Raw genomic sequence first — 24,686 nt, 5'->3', positions numbered from 1 at the left:
AACTGGTTTTGCAGCATCTGCTAGACCTCGCGGGAGACCTTCCCATTCACCGTCGGTTTCTCAGACACGAAAACGAAAGTATAATTGCATTGTTGCACCCAAGATTCGCTACGAAGGACTGACTGGCCACTGGCCTACCAAGACGAATGCCGCCAACGCAGGACGCTGTTCACTAGAGTCGTGTACTTTCAAGTCGCGGATCAAGTGTGTGAAATGTGAAAAAGTTTTGTCCCGTCAATTTTTTGAGAGTTTTCACACACGCTAAGTGTCAGTTTTTTGTAATTGAAAATAAATAGATGATACTTTTGTTCGCAAATAATTCTGCTGGAAATTGTGAAAAATTAGAAACCTTAGTTCCCACCGTCCACATATGAGGACATATTTGTTCTACACCACCAAGCGGTGATGCAAAGATGCAAGTTACACCACTAGAAAGAGCGCATTTTTCTCTCTCAGAAATGACTATTAAAAAAAATCCTACTAACTTTCTTAAAATTCGGGACTGAAAGGGTTAAATTAGTCAGTATAAAACTGAAATCGATTATTTCTTTTGGGTTTTAGATTAATTTTATAGTATTAAGCCATTTTGTGATTTGGCTTATGGATGCTTAAAATTTGGCTTAAATAGTCAGGTGCTCGTCAATTGGACATTCTTCAATTCTTGAGCGTCACTATTTGAAAGCCTCCAATGCTCTAAATTTATTATAATCTAAACGAGAAAAAAGCAGTTCTTTACTACTGCATGTCAGACGGTGATTATAATAGCTGAAAAGTATTTTAGAGAATTATTTATCATTAATCGTTTGAGATGATGCAACCTTATAATTTAGGCTGTTCTCTAAAATGTATGGTCACCAGATCATTACTAGGCTACCCAAAATTTGATAATACTATTGTAGTCTCTATGGACTCTTCTTAAGAAAAAACTATAATTACAAAAGAGCCAGAACGGCATCATTTCGTCCCCTAATCAGCAGTATAATGGTGACTAGGCCCACTGCTGCAGTGACTATTAGCCTATGGGTAGCCTAAATTTGCAGTTTTTTCATTTACTTAGGTTGGTAGAATATGAACAGACAACTCAATGCATCTTTTTATGCTCTTTCTAGCTATAGGCCCACTAGCCTAATTACATTCTTCACAAATTTCATTTTGAGCCTCTAAAGGGATGCTTAAACTGACCATGTGTTTCTTTTTATTTGCCAGTAGAAATGGTTACCAAAAATCTTGAAAACAACATTGAAGTAATCAAAACATTTTCTATTAGCCTACCTACAGGATGACTTACAGGATCAGTAGACCTACCATATGGCAAAAATACTTGTTAAGGTACTCTCAAGTCTATAGCACATTTTTCCTGTGAAAAGGGTTGATATTAAATAGTAGCAGTTTGCTTGGGGTGTCGTTGCTTTGCATTAGCCCACCTTAAATTGCACTTCTGCAAGATAAGGTAGTGATGACCTCCTGTAGATTTTTTACTGGTGTTATTGTGTCAACTTTGATTGTTGGTTAAGTCCCAATTAAGCTTCCTGTCAACAATGGTCAAATCTTTGTTAAATCCAGCTACGAGTGAGTCTAGGATCAGCTGCCTGGATTTTTTTTCTGTCTGCACAACTCTAACAAAAAAAAGAACTTTGGTGCTCGTTTCTTTGGAACTAAGGAAGCTAGAGTTTTTTTTGCTGTGGTCTCTAATATAGCTCAATAGAGAAAGAACAAATAAATTCTTTACTATGCTGGGGCTCAACAGCTTTTGAGTCATGATTAGATCACCCATCATTCATTGATATCTCATGGTGGGCAACTGTAGGGCTTGTTTACCTTGTTCATATAGAATACAATGCAGACTAGGGACAAGTTTTGTTGTCCTTCTCTGGACACTCTTGGGCCCTAGCATCCATTTTGTACTGCAAGGCTGCTATAGTCATTCTAAACTTTAGGTGAGGGCAGACAAAGTTTTGTAGCTACAATTTATTTACCAGACACAGTTTGCTTTTGATGAATATACACTTAATAAGTCCAAGGGCTTGATTAGCTTTAGCTACCTGGGCTCATGTACAGCTATGAAGTTTCAGCTCATTATCAATTGTAACTCCAAGGTCCTTCTTTTTGGTTACTTCCTCTAGCTGTTCACCTCTAGTATAATAACTAGCCTATAGTTAGGGTTATTATGCTCAAAATGCAAAACTTGTATTTTAAACTTTTAAACTAAAGGGCCCAAGTAGTAGGCAATGTACCTAGTCTTTCTAAATTTTGTTGAAGTTGAAATGTCTTATCTTCAGTCTCAACAGTGCCAAATAGTTTTGAATCATCAGCATATTAGTTTAGGTCAGGTGTGCAATCATTTATGTATGTGCTGAAGAGAATTAATCTGAGAATAGTTCCTTGTAGGATGCCAATGATGACAGGAGAGAGGGTTGAGTGAGTGATGTTGTCATCCTACATCATACTCTTCTGAGACCTTCCTAAAAAAATTCCTAATCTGTAGTACAACATGCTCTACTATAAGATAGGCTCTCAATTTTAGATTCAGGTATGAGTGCTCTACTTTATCAAATATTTTTGCCTAATCAAGTAATTTAATGTCTACTCATTTACTACTTTTCAAAATTTTAGTAATTTTATCCTAAGAAGGGATCAAGTTTGTTTCAACATTAAATAAAAAAAACAAGTTTTTTAAACTGAAAGTAAGGAGCAACATTAAAACTTAAAACAAACAGAAATTATTCCATATATGAAAGGGGCTGTCCCCTCCTCAACGCCTTGCTCTTTACGCTAAATTTTTTTATTGTTATAAAAAATAAAGTTGTGAGACAGACTCAAACTTTAGCGTAAATAGCGAGGAGTTGAGGAGGGGACAGCCCCTTTCATATATGGAATAATTTCTGTTTGTTTTAAGTTTTAATGTTGCTCCTTACTTTCAGTTTAAAAAACTTGTTTTTTTTATTTAGTTTCTGATCGTTTTTTAGTTAATGCAACTTTTATTTTGGCTCACCGTCATTGAATAAGTAAACAAAATTAGCATAAAAATTTTACTTTTCTTTTGCTAAATGGATGTCTCTAAATTTGGTTATGACGTAATTTACAAATTAACTTACGTAACTAACTTCTATATTTGTATATTTTTCTTCTAGCAAAAAATACAAAGTTGCAGATTTTTGCAGATATGAGCTTGAAACCTATGTAATAGGGTTTTCTGATATGCTGAACTGACGGTGTGATTTTCATTAAAATTCTTTCACTTGTAGGAATGTTTCCCCCCTCTTTAAAAAATCGGGTAAATTTTCTCAGGCTTGTAGCCTTTGATGAGTAATACTAAACTTAATAAAATTTATATATTTAGGATCAGCATTATAAACCCATTCTTTTGATACATTTATTGACATCAAAATTCCGTTTTTAAAAGTTTTGATCACTATTGAGCCGTATTGCTTTTTTTTATATTGTTTTTTTTTTATTACGTATATGTTATTAAGTATATGATGGGGCTCTTCCCGTAGTCAATAACACGCTCTTTAAGTTAAAAGTTAAAAACAAAATTAATTAAAAAAAAACAGAATAACAAAGGCATTTTAATTATAATAGATATCTATTTTGTAAGCACTAAAAAAAACTGTAGCGTAAAGAGCAAGGTATTGACTTGGGGGAGAACCCCCTCATATACGTTATAATTTCTGTTTGTTTTAAGTTCTAATGTTGCTTCTTATTTTCAGTTGAAGAAACTTGTTTTTTTAAAATTTAATTTCTGATAGTTTTTTAAATAATGCTTGGAAATCCAGCGCCCCCTTCATAGAAATGTCCCCTACGCCAAAGAAACTACCTCCACGGAAAGATTATCCCGAGTAACCCCCTCCTCCAGCCCCATCCTCCAGAAAAAAAATCCTTCCTGAAAATGTCTGTATACTTCCCAATAACCAATAAATAATGCTAGTAAGTCCGGCGCTCCCGTCATGGCACTTTACCTTCCCCTATGACAACTTCCTGCATGAACGGATCCTCCAACATAACCCCCGACCCCCCCCTCCTCACTACCAGAAAAAAAACCTCCTGAAAACGTCTGTATACTTCCGAATAACCAATACTATATGTTAACATTGGGTAAAGTTCATAACTTTTAGCCCTCCCCCCGGGGACTTCGAGGGATTAAGTCATCCTAAAGGACATATTTATCATATTTTCGACAATGCTGAACAAAATGGCTATCTCAAAATTTTAATCAGATGACTTGATCGGAAAAAATGAGTGTGGGAGGGGACCTAGTTGCCCTCCATTTTTTTTTGGTCACTTAAAAAGGGCACTAGAACTTTTAATTTCCGTTCCAATGATTCCTCCCACGATACTCTAGGACCACTGGGTCGATACGATCATCCCTGGGGAAAAAAAAATAAAATAAACACGCATCTGTGATCTTTCTTCTGGCAAAAAATGGAAAATTCCACATTTTTGTAGATAGGAGCTTGAAACCTCTACAGTAGGGTTTTCTGATACGCTGAATATGGTGGTGTGATTTTCATTAAGGTTCTATAACTTTTAGGGGGTCTTTCCTCCTATTTTAGAAAATCAGCCAAATTTTCTCAGGCGCGTAACTTTTGATGGGTAGCACTAAACTTTTTTTGATGAAAGTTATATATTTGAATTCGGCATTGAAATCTGATTCTTTTGATGTTTCTATTGGTATCAAAAACCCGTTTTCTAGAGTTTTGGTTACCATTGAGCCGGGTCGCTCCTTACTTACAGTTTGTTACCACAAACTGTTTGATACATGCCCTTATAAAAAGCATGCTAAACATCAATTTATAACTATTAGTTGACAAATTATAATTTGTCATTCTCAGAATAGGTGACAATAGCAGGGACATCCTGAGGCTCATTTTGTGGGGGGGGGGGTAATCTTTGTAAATTTAACATATTGCTACCTGATTTATGCCAAATTTTGAGCAGAAATCAAGAATTTTGCTAAATTTTGGCTGATTTTCCAAAATATTTGCTGTTGGAAATTTTTTTACTGAATGCCAAAAAAGTAGGAGGGCAGCATACCCCCCCCCCCCTTGGGACGCCCCTGGACAAGAGTATAATTGATAATACCTTCCATGATATTTCAAGTCACTGAGGTAAGATTAATTGGTCTGTGAATTTCAATACAATCCTTGTTTCCTTTCTTGAAGATTGATTTGATATGTTCTTGCTTCTAATCTTGGAGTAGCTCTTTCCTTGCACTTGCACTTGACATTTAAAAGATGGAAGTAATAGCATTATTTATATACTGTTGCAGTTGCTTTAAGAAGTCTTGGGCAAATTTTATCAGGGTCAACTGATTTTTTTAAGTTAAGCTTTTTTAGTCTTTTGCCATTATCACCAGGGATAAAAAAAAGACAGGTAGCATCAAGAAGGTCACTTTAACAGCAAGAATTCTGGGAGGTGGAGTGTCTGCTGTTAGGTAGTAAAGTGGGCACATAAATATTCATTCAGACAATTTGTATCAGTGATGGTGCTGCTTTCATGTTTCATATCTTAGGTATAGATTGACAGTATGGGTTGGTCTTAGACATATACTTTTGAAATTTTTAGGGTTTGACTCTGACCCAATATGAAACCTAACAAAAGTATGTTCAACCCAAACATAACTAAAGAGGAGAGTAGGAAGGTTGAAATTCGTTACCTTTAGTCCATGTTTGGTATATATTGCAACTCCTTGGCAGCACTGGTTATTATTCAGATTACTCAGGCATAACCTGGTATATGAATATGAGCATCTTGTGGCTTGGTTACAGTGCATAGAAGCTTGGAAACATGTAAGTTACCAATGGTTTTTGATATTTTTCATCACCCAAACTATCAGTGGTGTAATCAGATTCACCAGTTTTAGAGGGTGCTTCTGCTGTGGAAATGACTAAATTAGAGTCTAAAGCTGAGAAAGAAAACCAAACTCACTGAACCCTCTTTAGTCTCACACAGATTAAGATCACTATTTATAGCAGGTGTAGAAAAGATAATGATCCATGAGGGATGGGGCTAATGTCTGGCTCCCTGGTTTGTTGTTCTTCTGTTTTGTGATACAATCATAGCATTTTTTATCCCATGGTTCTGTTCTCTTCTTTATTTCTTCAATAAGCTCTTTCCTTTTCCTTTTGGTCTGGGTTTGATGCATCAGAACAAAAGAAAACATCTCCTTTTTTTTTAGACCTAGAGCATTCCAGAATCTCAGTCTTTAGTTTGTTAAGAGCTAACCAAAAAAAGAACCAGATTTGGCTTTCTGTCAAGTTTGTCATTGTTGCTGCTAGGCAGATGTTTCAGATTTTGTATTGTGTCAACATCAATAAAAAAAATTCATCTTTCAAGAAAGAAGAGTTGAGCTGGGCTTCTTGACTCAGTCCTAAGAGGTAGCATCTGGGTTGCTATAACTGAAGACAGAGGTCTGGACAAGCTGGTGAGACTGATGAATGCATATTGTGACAATGCACTCACCCAAATCTAGGCTAATGGGGAACTCTCCTTGATGTTCCTCATAGAGCATGGTGTAAGACAGGGACGTGGTGTCTCACCCATGCTTTTCAGCTTTGTAATTGACTGGATATTGTCCAGGGCAATGTCAGGCTTTGATGGCATGTACGTTAGCCCCATTTTTAACCTGAGCAATCTAGATTATGCAGACAACATTTGTCTCCTGTCTGGGACCATCAAAGAAGCCAAGGAAATGCTTACCAAGGTGGCAATCACCGCTCAATCAATGGGTCTCAAAATCAACATTCCCAAAACAAAAACCCTCATGTCCAATACACCAAATCTGATACAGCCTATCTATCTTCAACAAGATAAAATTGAGGTGTTGGAAGATTTCAAGTACCTAGGATCTCTGATTGACAGCAACAGAAGCAGCTTAAACAAAGTCCACGCTTGAATGGCAACCATTGCCAAAGTGTTTGCCCAGCTCACCTCTTGTCTATGGGGGAAGTGTCAAATCCCACTGCAAACAAAGATTTGTATCTATGAAACACTTGTCAGATTGGTTCTTCTATATGGATGCAAGTCTTGGATGCTGAAAGCATCAGAGGTACATGATCTGAAAGTCTTTGATTATTCTTGCTTCAGAGGATCCTCAGCATCAGACTAACCAACAGTTTCAGCAATGCAGATCTCTGTCAGTTATGCTCCCAGTGCCTTGACATTGGGTCAGTTATCAGGAAATGCTGTCTACACTGGTACAGGCACATCCAATGCCAACCCACTGAGGTGCTGACCAAAAAAGCCCTTTACTGCCAGCCTCTCACCAGCTGGTTGAAATGCCATTGGGGACAATGCAAAATGTGGCTTGCCTGCATCAAAGATGACCTTGAACACAAAGGGGGAATTTGCTGTTTTGGCTGACAGTGGGACAAGAACTGGCTCAAAATCATGCAGGAATGAACCCTAGACCACCAAAGATGGAGCTCAATTGTTGACAGACTATTGGATGGTAGGGAAGGCTTGCAGCCATTTTCCTGACCCCCAAGCAAGTTTCTGTATTTGAAATGTTTGCATTTTTCAATTTTGGAATTGCTTCTTTCCTTTGGTTTTCAATTGCATACCTATTACAAAATTGAGAAAGATGCAAATATTTCAAATGCAGAAGCATAGAGGGGATAAATGTACTATTTCTAAACATCAAAGGGAACAACTGAACAATTTGGATCAACGTGAAAAGCAATATAAAAGTATGATCAAACTTACAGAGCCTGTTTGTATGTATGATTAATATAGAGCCTGTTTTTAGTTTGATTGAAATACTTATATTTTAGTAGCATGTTGCTGTGCCTGCATTGGAAAGTCAACAATGGTAGCTTTAGGGTTTGTAACATATCACTAAGTAGCTTCTCACCAAGTCCAGTGATATATTTATTGGCTCTCCTCTGTATGCCTTCAATAAGCTGTTTGTCACTTTAAAATAAAGGGACCTGCAAGGCAGGCTCCAAAGTCCTGGACTGGTCTCACAAGTGCCTTGTATATGTTCAGGAAGATTCCACATGACCAGCAGGTTAAGCTTATCCTTGTATGTCAAAGGTTCAAATATGCCTAGGAGACTGTTAGTCCAGAATGTTCATTGAACTTTGAGACATCATTCTTAGTGATTCCCATGTCCTTACTGCTGGTATTATTGAAAATGGTGTGGAGGATGGTGTCAGGTTGTCCTTCATTATTAATTGAAAAAAAACATTGCTCCAACAAAGAAGTTTTCAAATTAAAGTAAAGAGCTGCATTAAACCAAAGATGAGCAGAAATAAAGACAAATAATAATTCAAGGGCAAAATTAACATAAATTCCTATTGGTAAATAAATGAAAGCCAAAACAAACTTAAACTACAATAAGTAATAAAGCCAAACTTTAGACAAACACAAATTAACACAAACAGGAGCACAACTAGCCTTCTAAAGACCAAAATGTCATTTGAGCTTTACTGAAAAAAGATTATTTTGAGCTTTGTGTTTTTATTTGTGAAAACATCAATACAATAGAAAGAAAGTCACCATAATAACCAATATTACTGAAAAGTACTAATACATGTAGACAGTTAATATATATTGATATGCATTCCTGAAAGTCTCAGTAGTTTAGGATATATTATCATTATAAAAGAGAAATTATAATGTATTTTGTTTTCAGGAAAGCACAAATGACATTTTTGGTCTTTAGAAGGCTTAAGGGGCCTTAGCCCTACTCCTGTTTGTGGTCATTTCTGTTTGTTGAAGTTTAACTCACTTATTTTTTGCAATTTCTGTTTGTTTTTGGTTTGATTTGTTTATTGATGCTCATTTATGCTTAAGTTACTATTTGACTTTATTTCTGCTTTTCTTTGGTTCAGTATAGCTCTTCATTTTTCTTTGAGAACTTCTTTTGTTAGAAACCCAAAAAAAAAATCTGTTCATTTTTAATTTGCATAATTTTTTTTTATTGGTCTATAATAGGAATACAGCATTTGTAAAGCTTTTTTCAGGTTTTCTCCTTAAGAATCATGATTTTTGCTTGCTGCTTATATTTTCGACAAAATTAAGCAACAAATTATTATAATAGTTGTAATATGCAACTTATGCAACTTTTGGGGGATAGGTACTGGAAATATTATTCAAATAAATGAATTGAAGATCTGGATAATCTTTGGCATTCTATAGGGCTAAAGCTATTCTGACCCTCATCATGTTACAACCCTGAGTAGAGACAAATATTAATGGACCATTTCATTATAAGAATGTTATTGTTTAATATGTTGTTTGTTTAAATGAATACATTTTGAGCTCATTTATTAAAAGAAGCTATGATTTGTTAAAAAAAAGTAAAAGGCAATGTTAAAACATAAATTATTAAGGATCACCTGAAACAAGAGAAGGACTGTTACCTCTCTCCTGCTTACTGATATCACTAAAGCAATTACTTATGCTTTACTGACAATTCAGAACAATGGAATCAAGGCTTAGTTGAGCTACAAGTGTTCTGTCAATCAGAGTCAACACATTAGCTTAGACTAAGTAAAGAGTTACGTGTTTCTTATATATTGTTAATAGTACATGAGAGATGCAGTAACATTTTTTTTTTCTTGACAACTTTGTAGAGAAGGTCCAGGCATATAAATTTTGGAAGGGACTCAGTACAGCTATCACTTCACTCTTCAATACAACAATAGTAGAAGTGATGTTTCAGAATTTTATTGTTAACTATACAAAGGGTTTTTGAAGAAATACATGCTTCAATTTCTTGATTATGCCAAAATCATAAAGTCGTTTCATTTCCAAAGCCTGAATGGTGTAGAAAAGAGGTTTTGTCCAAGAATTTACCTAGATACCTTGGAAAACCTGCATTTGGTTGCTTTATCATTCCTCTAGAACTCGTAATTCCAGTTATTTCTGGATTGAGAGGTCCAATTCTTGAGAAGGATAGAACACATGATTTACTGACATTTGCTACAAAACGATTTGCATCCATCCAGACAATTTTCTTCTAAGGCAATCTGTAGTTTTTTTTTTTTTTTTAGTTTTTCTATGCCTGAGTCAAAAGGCCATTGTAATGCTGTCTGTGAAGATCAGCTGCTCATCAGAGTTGTTTTTTGTTTGAAGTGTCTTCACTGCAGCATAGTCTGCAGCACTGGAGGGTCCTGAAATTTTTGATTCAAAATATAATATAGGTTGTTCATATAAATTAGGAATAATAGTGGACCTAGAATTGATCCCTGTGATACACCTAAGTTTATAGCCCTAGTGTTCAATAGATCTTATCCTTTGAACATATGCTGATTTCTAAGGTACAACCAGAACCATTCCACGTCCTCTTCTCTAACTTCGGTGTGTTTTAAGTCACCTAGTAGAATGTCATAATCCATATTGTCAAATACTTTTTTTTAATATGAAACAAAATAGCAGCTGCCACATGTCATAGGTTGCTTGCTGTGTTGATAAATAAGCTCGATGACATCAGCACATCTTCAGTTGGATGTCCTGGTCTGAAACCAATTGTTCTTGGTTGAGGAATCCCTTTGCTTTGAGAGAACAGTAATTTTGATTCTCCATAGATTTTTCAAATTTTTTGTATTTCTAATTAAATTTTAGTGTAGTGTTCTGGTGGGCTGGAAGTTCTGCTTGTTCAGTTCTTCTATCCTATATAATTACCCTTCAATTATATAGAAGTTGGGAAACTTAAAATAAATCTGGAATATCCACCCTAATTACCACTGTGTGTGGTTTCAACAAGTTTATTTTTGTTTACAAATTACCAGTTATATTTTAATTGTTGCTTGCTGGGTTTTGTCCGTCCTCTTGCCGTCAAAATGATCTAATTATCCTGAATTTCTCTTGGTTTTTCCTTTCAATTTCTGGGCTCTGGGCAACAATAAATAACTCTTAAATAACTATTTGAAAAACATTGAATTTCTACCTTTTTTCTTGTGTTCCGGATTTTTCAAAAGCCCTACTCGTATTTGTATTTATTTCTATTTGTTACTTCGGTTTTTGCCAAAAATGCATAACATAGTTTAATTGGCCTCAGGTGGCTTGGCACTACGATAAGCAGCCAATAGTAGCAGCCATGTGGGCCATTGAAAATCAAAATATATTATTTTATTTTTACTGTTAGATGTCGCTAGTGATAGAAAAGAAAAGCAGAGTTTTTAATTTTTCTTTTCATGAATCGTGCCACTTAAATTTATCCTTCAGCCCTTCTTAAAAAAGAGTATATTGTAGTATAAATAAGCAGCAATCGATAGTTTGGGTTCCAGCCACGTCTCAGTTGTGCCCACGCTTTGCCGGTTGTCGCGAACGCATTGGTCGATGCTGATGCATCAGGTGAAACTCTCGTGAAATTCGAATTCAAGAAATTCGTAGGAGAGTGGAAGAGCAGTGCAGTAGATTAGGGAGTTCTCCGGTGACACAGATTAAGTCAGATTTTCTTGATACTGTTACGCAAGCTGTCTATGAGGCGATCGATCTGCAATTCAGGGGTAAATTTGAACTGCTTGAGAAATCACTTGGCGATTTGCGGGCAAGAATTGTCCAAAATTGCGCAAAGCTCCAAAAGCTTGAAACTAAGCTGGATGATATAAACCAGTCTTCTCTTCTAACTAAGGTCATTTGTATCGGGGATATACTCTCCCGCGCGTTATTTGCCTCTCCTTGGTGGGAAAGTATTAGCTCGACTTAACAGTGAAATGGGACTTAATCTTGATAAATCCGTTATCAAGGGTGCAAGGCGTTTGGGAGGTGCCTCGAAAATTAAAACTCCGATTGAACTTGCATTTTTTACTGAGGCATCTGTAGTTGAGATCCTGCGCAATCGCAAGAATTTGAAAGGTACCCGAATCTATGTAAATGAGGCTCTAACCAGGGAAAGGCAAGAAATCTACGAGCTTGCGCGCAATAAGTTTGAATTGAAAAATGTATGGACTTTACGAGGTGTTGTTTATGTCAAGTGCGGTTCGCAAATCATTCCGTGTAAAACGATTTCCGACGTAGTTCAGATTCGCAATGTGTCATATGAACCTGTCGTCTAAACTAAGGAGCTGTGAATTTTTCTTTTCTTTTTTTGTTTTATGGATCGTTTTCAGTGTTTTCTTGATTCTCGTTTGAAATTAGATGTTATTCTTAATTCAGCTACCGGAAGTGATAAAGATATGCCTTATGTAAATAATCTACCTGAATGTGATTATTCTTCAGGCGAGTTTCTATCGGATAAAACAAAAAGTTGTGATTTTCCGATCAGATCGTTACATGTAAATGCCCGGGGGATACAAAGTGCATTCAATGAACTGAAGCTTTTGCTTGCATCTAGTCCTATAGACATTGTTGGAGTTTGCAAAACTTTTCTGTCTGCTAATACACCCCTTACAATGTTAGATCTGCCTGGGATAAAGTGTATTTCACGTACAAGGTGTCAGAATGCGAGAGGAGGTCAGATGCTGTATATTCGTGATGACTGGTCTTTTAGTATTCTCAGTGTTTTGTCTGTATTTGATGAAGGGTTATGTGAGACTATTTTTGTTGAAGTTGTACCTTTGGGTCGTAATCTATTTATTTTCGGGTCTGTTTATCGATCTCCGTCGGGTAACCCAAAAATATTTTTGAAGTTTTTGAACAGTTGTTAAAAAATCTGGAAGCGTTGAAAAAACCGCTTATTATTTCGGGTGATTTTAATTTTGATCTTTTGAATCTCGATGTTGGAAATAATAAGGAGTTTTTAACTGTGATGTTGTGTTCTAATTTTCTTCCAAGTATTTCTCTGCCGACAAGATTTACAGCTAACACAGCTACATTATTAGATAATATATTTTTTTCTCCTGTTTTATTTGATGCTGAAAAATCGTCAGTAATTTTGTCTGATATGTCAGATCATTTTCCGGTGAGTGTTCTTTTAAATTTAAATAATAGCAATAAACAACATCGAGATTCAACAATTGATAATTCAAAAAAGCGATATACATTGATTGATTGTAAAGTTCTACGTCAGTTAATTGGTGACCATGATTGGAGTTCGGTTTATGGCTCAGATGACGCAAATTCTGCGTTTTCAGATTTTATTGATCAAATGATGCGACTGAGGGATCGGGCTTCTTCAACACGAGCTTCGCATGGAAAGTTTGCGCAGAAATTTGACCCATGGATTACTGAAGGTATTTTGGCATCGTTAAAACATAAAAATAGAAAATTTAAGAATTATTTAAAATTACAGACACCTGAGTCGTTTGAAGAAATCAGAGGTTATAGGAAAAAGCTAAAATAAAATATTAGGCATGAGAAGAGAAAATATTATAAAGAGAAAATTTTGGAGTATAAATAGGATATGAGAAAAACATGGCAATTGATAAATGAAAAGATACGTCCTCATAGTCGTAAGAATATTGGTGTTAATTGCCTTGTTTTAAATGGGGAAAATGTTACAGAGCCCAATGAAATTTTAAATGCTTTTGGAGATTATTTCAGTAATATTGGTTCTAGACTTGCATTGACTATGAATATGCAACTGAATTCCCCTTCTGTTCCAGTTAATGAGCAACATGCGGAAAATTCGTTTTCTTTTTCTGAGATTAAGCCTCATGAGATTGAAAATGTTATTCTGAAGCTTAAACGGAGTTTTTCTAAGGACGAATTTGGATTTTCGGCTCAAACCGTAAAGCAAATAGCGTCAAGCATTTCACCTTTGCTGGCACATATTTTTAATTTATTACTTATTCTTGGGCTTTTTCCTGAGCTTAAAAAAAAAGCAAATATTATAGCATTACCTAAAGCTGGGAGTTCAACTGACCTTTCAGATTATAGAGGTATTTTTCGACTTTTGATTTTCATCAAAATTTTGGGAAAACTTGCAAACAGTCAATTACAAAAATATTTATTTGATAGTAAAATTTTACACACGTCTCAATATGGTTTAATAAAATGAAAGTCAACTGAACTGGCACTTCATGAGCTTTTACTAAATATTAATGATTCAATAGATGATGGTCAACAAGCGTTGGCGATTTTTCTTGATGTCGCGAAGGCGTTTGACACCGTAAATCATTCGTTGCTTCTTTTTAAACTAAAGTCTTATGGGTTTTCAACACAAGCTGTTAAATTTTTTTCATCTTACCTTTCTGGGAGACGACTAGATTGTGTTGATAAATCTCGTGATCTCTGTTCCGAAACTTTTCCAATTAATTACGGAGTTCCTCAGGGCTCTGTCCTCGGGCCTATTCTCTTTATTCTTTTTATAAATGATTTGCCAGAAGTCTTGCCTCTTTGTAAAATTATAATGTTTGCTGATGATTTAGTAATTTTTGCTTCTCACCGGGACCTATCAGTTCTTTTCCAGAACCTTGGAAGTACGTTACTAACAGTATCTGTTTGGTATTCAAGGAATTTACTAGCTCTTAATGAAAAAAAATGCCAGTATATGTTATTTTCGCGAACTGGATCAGTAGTGTCAGATACCTTCTCTCTTTTTTTGAATGGTTTTGAATTAAGACGGGTGGATCAGTTCAAATATATTGGGATTATTTTGGATGAAAATTTGTCGTTTCATAATTATGTAAAAACACTGTCGTTAAAAATTTAACGAAATATTGGCATGCTAACTCGTCTTTGTCACTTTTTTCCTAAAGCTATTCTAAAATCTATTTATTATTCTTTTGTCCACCCATATTTTCTCTATTGCATTTAGGTTTGGGCATCTACCTTTCCGTCTGTTTTCAAATCTCTTCAAATACTTCAGAATAAAGCAATGAGGATTCTTATTAATGTTGATTGCAGTACTTCAGTTAGACACCTATATGGGACTTCAGGAATTTTCTCTTTTGACCAACTTCATTTAATTTCTATCTCTAGTATTTGTCATGATTATCAATATAGTAATTTACCTGTAAATTTCTCCGGCATTTTATCAACTAATTCTCAATTTCATAATTATCCTACTACGCATCGTTCAGACTTTTCGTGGGAAATTCGCCCGACATCGAGAGCGGGATTCAGCATCCGTCACATTGGCCCAAAAATCTGGAACTCAATTCCTGCATCAGTTCGAGAATGTAGCAACAAGCGACATTTTCTAAGACTGGTGAAGAAATATCTTATGACATGCTAAGCATTTTTTTCATTAGGATTTTCTTTTTCGTTGTTGTAAAATTTAGTTAGAAAATGGCTGTGTATTTTCGTTGGCAATATTTTCAGCGCTAAAGTATGCCACCAGGCATGTGCGCTGTTTTGTGACATTTATTTATGTACGTGTTATAAATAAAAATATTCTACTCTACTCTACTCTACTCTACTCAGCCCTTCTTAAAAAAGAGTATATTGTAGTATAAATAAGCAGCAATCGATAGTTTGGGTTCCAGCCACGTCTCGGTTGTGCCCACGCTTTGCCGGTTGTCGCGAACGCATTGGTCGATGCTGATGCATCAGGTGAAACTCTCGTGCTGGCTGGGCATGATGTTCGTAAAGCGTTCGACTCTCTCATTCACGCCGCTATGCTACTTCATGCAGCAAAACGAGGAGTGAGCCCCTCATATATCAGAGCCCTTCCAGACATGTATTATCGTCTTAAAGTTCACCTAATACTTCACCCATTAGCTAAAGTTGACGGCTCTCAAGTCTATGCACCAACCCCTAATATTTATGTCAATGTTGAGAAAGGTACCTGTCAAGGTGCTGTTTCTTCCCCTTCACTCTTCAATAATGGAGTTCTTGATGCAGTCAGCTGTTCCCACATCATTCATCTTTGCCGGTCTTGATTTATCTCTTGCATGTTATGCAGACGACATTCTGAATTTGAGCCGCACTATCCAGCGCATAAGCGAGACTTTCGCAACGCTACAATCTGAGTATGCAAAACTAGGTCTTCAGTTCAATGCTGAAAAGTCCGAATTTGTATTCTTCAATTGGAAGCAAGCGTCACCTAGGGATATTCCTCTCGGAAATAGTAGGATTAAGACAGTAGATCATATCACCTACCTCGGTCTTCCCATTGGTTCGTCAGTAATGCACACGCGAAAACTTCTTCTTCTTCTTCTTCTATTTAACAGCAGGCGGGCTTTTCAGTAACACTATTTAGCCCTTTTCCTTTTGCTTCACTCTGTGGGCTACAGAGCTACTGGCTTGATTGCCTCATATTTATTAGCTCTATTCTGCTATATTCTGCTTTGCTCCCCTTCTTCTTCTTCTTCTATTTAACAGCAAGCGGGCTTTTCAGTAAAACTATTTAGCCCTTTTCCTTTTGCTTCACTCTGTGGGCTACAGAGCTACTGGCTTGATTGCCTCATATTTATTATATATATTCAGGTATCTTTCAGCAGATCTTTCGACTCTAGGAGTTCAAATATAAGATGATAGATGTTGATTTTATGCTCTGTGTGCAGGTATAGTTGGCTAGGCTCTTGGCTGATAGTGAGATTTTATGGTTTTTGAAGTATTTTAACAGTTTACAAGGCAAGGTATGTTGTTCAGACGTCAACATATTACATTCAAATAGGCAATGGTCAATTGTTTCATTATTCATATTACAATGCCTGCAAAGAGGGGACAGGGGAATTGAACCACTTGAATTGGAAACCTTATATGAGAATGCAAGGAAATTTAGTCCATTTGTACCAGAACAAATTCTATGATAAATTTTAGAAAGATACTTATTGGGAAAGGGGGAAAGGATAGGATTAATCTTATTAAAATTAATATCTGATAGCCTCCATCGGTAAATGTCTCGGGATTGGTCTCTCACTTGGCTGGTCAATATTTATAGCATTTTTTGCTATTTCATCAACTTGATGATTACCACTTATGTCAGAGTGGCTAGGAATGTACTGAAAGTAAGTTTTTATGCCACTTGAAGGAAGATTATCATAATACTGTGACAATGATAAGTTTCAATATCAAACTTATATTGAGGAGCTGAGGCCAGCAGCTTAAGTCTTGATAAAGAGTCGGAATAGATGATAATATTATTTAAATTTTGAATCAAAGTTTGGTTTTGGTTAAGGTGTTCTAATGCAATGATTATGGCATTTAACTCAGCTGACATTATAGATCAATTATTAAATAATCTCTCGCCCATTGCAATTTTTAGGTGAGGAAGGAAAACACCACTTGCAACCTTCTCATTCATTTTTGACCCATCAACAAATATTTGGAAGTGATTTTTATAGGTAATTGTATTAAGTTCTGCAAATTTTTTCTGAACAAAAGCAATTGGCGTTAAATCTTTATTCCATTTTGAAAATTCAGTATTTATTATGGGAAATGACCAATTCCATGGAGGGGATTGGGGGAAAGTAGGTGCAATAGACTTTGCTGGTACAGGGAACTTCTTTTGAATATTGGCATACTCATCTGCAATACCTCTTTACATGGCTGGATTTCTTAACCAATTATGTAATGTGTGTGAGCTATTTGATTCAATTTTTGTAAGATGTTTTATCAAGAGAAAGCTACCTCTCTCCCTTATTGTTGTTAATCCACTCTCCATAAGCAGAAACTTGGTGCTTGTGGGTTTCCTAAGACCAAATATGAGACGTATTATATCATTTTGTGTTGTTTCAATTTTTTGCATCTGAGTCTTTGCACATGCACCATAGACAATGAGCCCATAGTCAATATGGGGTCTTATATGTGATTTATAAAACTGGAGTAAGGTTTTCTCATTACAACCCCAGGGTGCTTTTATATAAAATTTTTTTATTGTGTTTGAAATGTGGAGGTGGAAATTAAGTTTTTGGTCAAGCATGAGACCTAGGTAATTAATATTATTATCTTCTGGAATAGTTGTTTTATTTAGAGTTAGTTTTGCATTAACATGGTTTCGCTTCCGGTGAAATTGGATTATTTTTGACTTGGTGGGTGCAATGGGTAAATCTGAATGTTGAGAGAATTTTTCAAACTGGAAAAGTGACTTTTGCAAATTTGACTGTGCTATCTGAAAGGTGTTGCCAGATGACCATAGCACCAGATCATCAGCATATTGTAGATTCGTGTGGGGTAGGTTCATGTCCCAGAGATATAGGGCATATAGGAGGCAACTGAGGACTGCTCCCTGAGGTAGGCCTTTGGATATTGTATTTTGGGGTGAAGAGGCTGAACCAACACAAACAATGAAACTTCGCACTTCTATGAAGGATTTAATAAAGGATACTAGCTTAGGAGGTGCTCCAAGGTTTGCAAGTTTATTTAAAAGGATTTGGTGGTTCACATTGTCATATGCTCCTTCAAAATCTAGGAAAGCTGCCACTAGGATATTATTTTTTGAGATAGATTCATTTATTGCATTTGTTAGCTAAATGAAAACATGTGTTGAGGAGTGGTATTTCCTGAATCCAGTTTGAGTGTGTGGGATCATATTATTTTTTTCAACAAACCAGAGGAGTCTGTGATAAATCACTTTTTCCATTATTTTCCCCATCACAGGAGTAATCATTATGGGCCTATAACACTCAGTGTTATCTTTTGGTTTATTTTTCTTCAGGATTGTTAGTATGTACTAGATTAACAATATATTGTTTAGCCTATAATATGACAAATCTTGATTATAGCAATTTAGAAATTATATTTTTTATTATGTTGTGAGATTCTTTATAAATTTATGGTGTATATTGTCATATCTGCTGCTAGTTTTGGATCTAATATGATGTATTGCATTATTCAATTCCTGGATTGAAAATGGATTAGTTATGTACTCGGATCCTGGGCGTGGTTGGTAACTAGGGTTCATAGGAATTGTGGACAGTTTGCTTTGATTATTTGATGTTAGCTTATTAACAAAAAGAGTTGCAAATAGGTTAGCCTTTTCATTATCATTTTCATAATGGGTATTATTATGTATAAGCTCATACAGGAGTGGGTTGGGAGAAGTCTTTTTCCCACATATGTGGCTTATGACTTTATGTATAATTGGCTCATGCGTTTCTCTGGAGAGATTATATGCAAAATTATTCCAGTATTTATATTTAGCATCTATTATAGTCCTTTTTAGATTAGATTCTGCTTGTAATTTTTTTAAATATGTAGTAGGTGTTGTTTTTTTTGTGAATTCTGTCCTAGCTGCCTTTTTTATCCTCCATTTATTTAGGCACTCATTTGTCCACCATGCTTTAGGAATTTGTTTAGGGAATGTTTTCTTAGGCGTTGTCCTGGGGATAGCATGATTAGCTAAATTTATTAGTAAAGATGTCAATGCTTCAGCATGTGTGTCAACTATTGTGTTAGAAATGCATGAACTTTGGGTGAAACTTGTAATTTCATCATTTAGCTTATTTTGGAAAACAGACCAATTTGTTTTAGTATTGATATATTTGGAGGTATGAGATGAAGTTTCAGCAGGTTCATTTAGGGAGCAAACTATAGCAAAGTGGTCTGTACATAGACTATCAATTTTATTTATGTAAATTTTGTTCAAAAAATTTAAAGACACAATTTGTAGGTCAATTGTGGAGAATTTGCCACTTTTGGGGTTGAAATATGTATTCAGGTTTGGAGGGGTAGCAACAGCTAAGCTCACATTGAGCATAGAGTTGGGTTATCATATGCTTCTTTTGTAACTAATAAGTTACGGTTTAACCGCCTTCTTCTTTCGAAACTTTTTAACTCTGTCGCTCTACCACATTATCTGTACATATCTCCGTTTTGGAAAATGCTCACATACTCTGAAAAGTAAAAAGTTTTTTCAGTTTTATTCCGTTTCGCAAAATATCTTTTGTGTTTTCCCCCTTGGACGTATAAGTCTTATCTAATTATAGAATTTAGCCTTACTGACCCCGTTAGAGATATAGAAAAGCGAATTCCTGCTTATAACTCCCATTTAATGAAAATGAATAACCCCTGATCTTCAGTATTAACCCAGTGGTTAAGAAGTTTTTGCTATGTTTTTTTTTTTTTTTTTTTTTTTTTTTTTTTTTTTAAGTTTTTGTTTTCGCGCTTAGTGTAATTAGTGTTTTTTTTTTTTTTTTTTTTACCAATTACGGCTTGATGCAATGATGTTCAAATTATTTATGTTTGTTCAGTATTTAGGAGCCTAAAAAAAAAGAAAAGAAACATGTCGCATACCTACAGAAAAGTGTATAATTGTGTTTTTCTTTCTCGTTTTGTGTAATTTGTTCTAAGTGCTGATTTAGATCTTAGCTCCAGCGTTCGTCACTACAAACCACATGTATAACTCCTAAGTTTATGTGTATTGCTTTTTTTTGTTGTTTTGCTCATTGCTCCGTCTTTTTCCTTTTTTTGTATGACGGGTTTTCCAATATATATATATATATATATATATATATATATATATATATATATATATATATATATATATAATGATTTAAGTTTAATTATGACATCATTTATGGTTGTAACCTACAAAGTATGGCGTCATTTGTCGTTTTGTATATGAAGATACAATTTTGTCAAACATTGAATTTATGTTAATGCTTACAAAAATCCATAGATGTAACAGTTTCCTTTCAAATGAGACTGTAGAAAGCTCTCTATGTTTTTCCAGTACTCTACTAGCAGCAAAGAAGAAAAAAAAGGAAACAACCCTCTCCCTTGTAGTTCAAGGCAGAGGGCTACAACTTTGCTGTAAAGGGTTTTCAACAATGGCGAAATGATTGAGTTTTCCTTTTGAAGTAACGCCATTTTTGATGGTTTTCAGGCTGTCTTTTGAAATTCCCATAAATTTGTTTTTGCAATAAATTTTACCATTAAAGGTGATCAAAACAATATGAAAAAATACTGTGAAGATCTTGATGTTGCTCTGGAAGGACATCCACTCTTCCTTTGCTTGTGCCTGTTGTAATTTGATAGTTATACACTTTATCCTGAAATATTGATTTTTCCTGGTACAAAAGGCCTAGGGTTATAAGGTAGTGGAGGATTTCTGCCAAATGATTCTTATACCCTGAAAAAATAGCCTTGTTTAAGTCACATATATCCTCACTTTCCTGCATTTTAACCTATTCTTCCTAAATTTATCTTGATTGAGGTCTCTCAGACCAATATGTGTATAAGTACCTTGTTTTCTGTGTTGTGTTTTGTAATGTTTTTTTTTTTTTTTTTGCTGCATTGATAGATATTTTTTCATTTTTTAGGTCTTTCAATCCGTTGTATTTCTGGTTTTGGTTCTAGACATTTTGGAAGGGGTCCTAAATACAAAATGGAAGATGTCACAACAGATCGAGCTACAATTGAATCTTGGAAGAGATTGTTTCTTAGCAGAGCAAAACTTAAAGCAGCAAGTCAAGCATCAGCTTTGCTGGCAGGTTTTGCTATGGTAAGATTGTGTTGGAACGAAACTTACTAGAAAAACATGAATTACAGACTATAGCTCAAAAGGCTTAATGCCTGGGATACAAGGGGTACACAAATAATAAAACAATAAAGTAAAATAAACATACAGTAATGCACTATACTAAGGTATGTAAGCTCCGTAAAGTAGGGGGAAGACATACAAGTCACTTACAATAGGAAGTAATCTTGAGGGAAATTACCCCATCAAAGTTTGTTGATTTTTTTCCTAGGGGTGATCATGTCAAACTAATGGTCCTAGAATGTCGAGAGAGGGCTCGTTTGAGAGGAAATTGAAATGCCATTTTACATAGCAAAAGAATTTGTGCCAAAGCAACTTGGCGTTTTCTGGCATTTTGTAGTGCAAAAAACAATTGACCTAGCCCACACAAAATATACGGCTAATATAGTCAATTGTTTTAAAACAAAGCTGGTCCATTTATGACTTGCTAAAATTGTGCACAGCGTTGTATAATTGTGCATCAGGAATTGTGTAGGAGAGCTGGTGGATCTTTGTTTAGCTGGGAGGGGGGATGTGGTTGAAGCCTCAAACAAGTTTCTAACACCTATTAAGCCCTCAGATAAATATAGATATTTTTTGGGGGAGGGGGGGGGGAATAATATCTAATCCCGCGGGATATTTTTGACTAAGCCTTTGATGTGTATTCTGCAGGGTGATAGACCCCATCTGACTGCAAAAATGGTTTTTCTGTGTCACATAAAGGATTACATTTGTATGATAGCTGGCACAAACATCAGACATATGGATGAGGAAAGAGTTCAGAAGAGCTGCCAAGGAACTTTCCAAGGGGAAAGGTGTGTCCAGAAGCTTTGTTTTCCCCAAGATTTAAATTGAAATATATCATGTTCCTGTTCACATAGGTTTTCCAATATCTTCTCGCTTTTTTCTTTCTTTTTTTTATATTTTGGCCTCCCTACCTTCCTGAGTAATATTTGAAGTTCGCACTTCCTCAGAGATGATTATGATTCTTGAACCGATGTCATGCAAATGTAAAACTTGAACATAATAGTTGGGATTCAAAGGAGGGAGTATTAGCTTTTCTCACATTTAAAAGAGCCTTGTCTCAAACAGTTTTTAGTAACAAACTATAAGTAAAGAGTACCCCTTGTCAATAAAAGCAAAATTCGAAAAACTGAGTTATCATTACAGCACATGCAACAACAAAATCTAATATTTATGCAAATAAGCAACATTTTTAAATATACATAATCTATTGTTTTTATCGCTGCTTATTAAAAGCTGTTAGCAAAAAAAAAACCAGCATAGTATTGTAAATAGAGGTTAAACTCCCCTAAAAGGGGTGCAGTCTAGTTAAAATTATGCAGTCATGTATTAGAACCCTAAAGCCACTATGTAAAAAACATAAATTTCTTATTATTCCAGAGACAGAGGGTAACGCGTGCGTTTATTTTCCCCAAAAGTGGTCATATTGAACTGGTTTCCATAGATTATTGGAAGAATGTTTATTTAAATGTGTATCTAAAGATCTAGTGCCCTAAGTTTTTAAGTAACTAAAATATTAATGCCACAGTGCAGTACTCTAGTATTTTAGCCTGTAAAACATGTATTTTAGCCCCAAAAAAAAGCCGAAATATTGTCGAACGAAAATTCTGAGAACTAATAGAACCACTACTTCAACTAACAATTCACTACAGCACCAAGGCCAGTACGCCTGTGCCTTTTCTCCATCCCATTCTTTTCAAACCTCCACGTTTCATCCCTCCCATGAAGTTCCAGTTTCCTTTAAATCCTTCCTTATGTCCTCCTCCACCGTGTTTGGGGCCAAACTGTTTTTCGTTTGCCCTTAAATGGATGGTCAAAAAGCACAATCTTTGGTAACCTGTCACCCTTTATCTGTAAAACTTGTCCTGTCCATCTCAACGTTTCTTTCATTGTTGCCCTAGAAACTGGGATTGAATTACATAGTTCGTACATCATATTGTTTGACATACGGACAGTCAAACAGGATGCTAAGACTATCCTTAAACCAATATTTTGTAAAATAGTTGAACAAGTGTCCCTTGGCCTTTTGAAGCACCCACGCTTCAGGTTCATACTTGACAGCTGTCGTTACTGTGGCTTCCAATATTCTTGTTTTGGTTTGCGGACCTATCTTCCTTTTATTTTAAACATTTTTTCAACCGCGAAAAAATATCCCTGAGCCTTGACTAATCTACTTTTAACATCTTCACTACATCCACCATCTTTCCTAGTGACAGGATAGAAGCTATCCACTTGATCAGTATTCTCGTTACCCAACACGACCTTTTATCCTCAATTATTCCTAGTCTAAGAGACTAAGCCGTCTTGACATTAATAAGAGTCTCACCTTCCCATTTGATTCCATGCTCTCCCATAATCTTTGAAGTATATCTTAGGACAAAGTCCTCAAAAGGATCCATGTAGAAGGGATAGGACCGAATCCTGCTTAATTCCTTATTCAACATCAAACCAGCTCAACCAGCACTTCCTCACTTTTGTCACTTTGTACAAAACAAACAAAACCCAGAAGAATTATTCATTTGTCAAACCCCAATGCAATGGTTTGCCGTTTATTAGGCTACAATTTCCTCGCGGGGCACCCACTCCTCAAGGTCACACTGCAGCGCTGTTTGCAGTCACAGTTTTTGTTAAGCAAACTCGTGAAATGTCTACCCTGACGTAACTGTTAGGCGACGCTAGCAGGGTTTCCCTTTCGGAGATAGGGGTGGAGGAAGGTGCTTAGGGCAGAGCAGAAACCCCAAACCACTTCTGTTCATTCCTGAGAATGTGTCTGTATTAAGGCTGTAATATGGGTGCTCCAGAGCTATAGCTTCCCTCTTATTGTAGAATTTTTTTTTCTTTGTAACGTAAAAGATTACATTCATGTACTTACCGGAGAAAAGGTGGAGAGGTGGGCGGAGACAAAATAATAGTTAATATTCCTCAGTCAGCTTTATATGACAAGTTCTTCACACTAGGTAATCTTTTTCAAACTGCGTATTTAAAATTAGATTTACTATGGGTTATGGTTCACTCTCTACTATATTGCAGCTATTGCTGCAGCCATGAGTACCTGGCTCCAACAATGCAACTAGGTGATGAATGAAGCTCTCTACTGCTTTCCCAGATTTCACTTGCATCATTGTTCTATAGAGTTTTTTTTTCAATTTGACTTTCATTGCCTTTAAATTGTCTGCTTGCTGATAAATATATTATAGAATGAATATAGTTAAAATTGGCTTCTAAATAAATTAGATTATGTTCGGCGACAAAGAACTTCTTTTTCTGTTCATTCATACTTTTAGGAAATATCCTTGTGAATTTACTAAGTTGAGCTTCCGTCAATTGCACATGGATACCAATTAGGGGGGGGGGGCATGCACCCCAAGATTTTGAAACTACCCTTTTCTTCTTTTTATTAAAAAAAAGAAAATTCACCTTTTTAAGT

At 35.7% G+C, this 24,686-nt stretch overlaps 1 protein-coding gene across 5 annotated transcripts in view; it reads left to right on the top strand.

Moving 5' to 3' along the window:
* Positions 1-674: 674 nt before the first annotated feature.
* Positions 675-24,686, top strand: part of LOC148942178 (calcium release-activated calcium channel protein 1-like) — a 44,421-nt gene continuing 20,409 nt past the window's right edge. Inside the window, exons 1-3 of one of the 5 annotated variants that reach the window (XM_089103336.1) lie at positions 683-752; positions 5,566-5,789; positions 21,039-21,220. In XM_089103336.1, coding sequence (XP_088959462.1) covers positions 21,104-21,220 — 117 coding nt within the window. In that variant the 5' untranslated portion in view covers positions 683-752; positions 5,566-5,789; positions 21,039-21,103. Of the gene's footprint in view, positions 846-2,388; positions 2,531-5,565; positions 5,790-21,038; positions 21,221-24,686 lie in introns of all 5 variants that reach the window. The other 4 variants (XM_089103335.1, XM_089103333.1, XM_089103334.1 and 1 more) reach the window with 4 other exon arrangements.

The sequence above is a fragment of the Artemia sp. Qi Xiang Cuo genome, chromosome 17, assembly GCF_049724085.1.
Source record: "Artemia sp. Qi Xiang Cuo chromosome 17, ASM4972408v1, whole genome shotgun sequence".
Classification (NCBI taxonomy): domain Eukaryota; kingdom Metazoa; phylum Arthropoda; class Branchiopoda; order Anostraca; family Artemiidae; genus Artemia; species Artemia sp. Qi Xiang Cuo.
The sequence above is the reverse complement of the archived record's forward strand: the minus strand, read 5'-3'. Positions and strand labels throughout refer to the sequence as shown.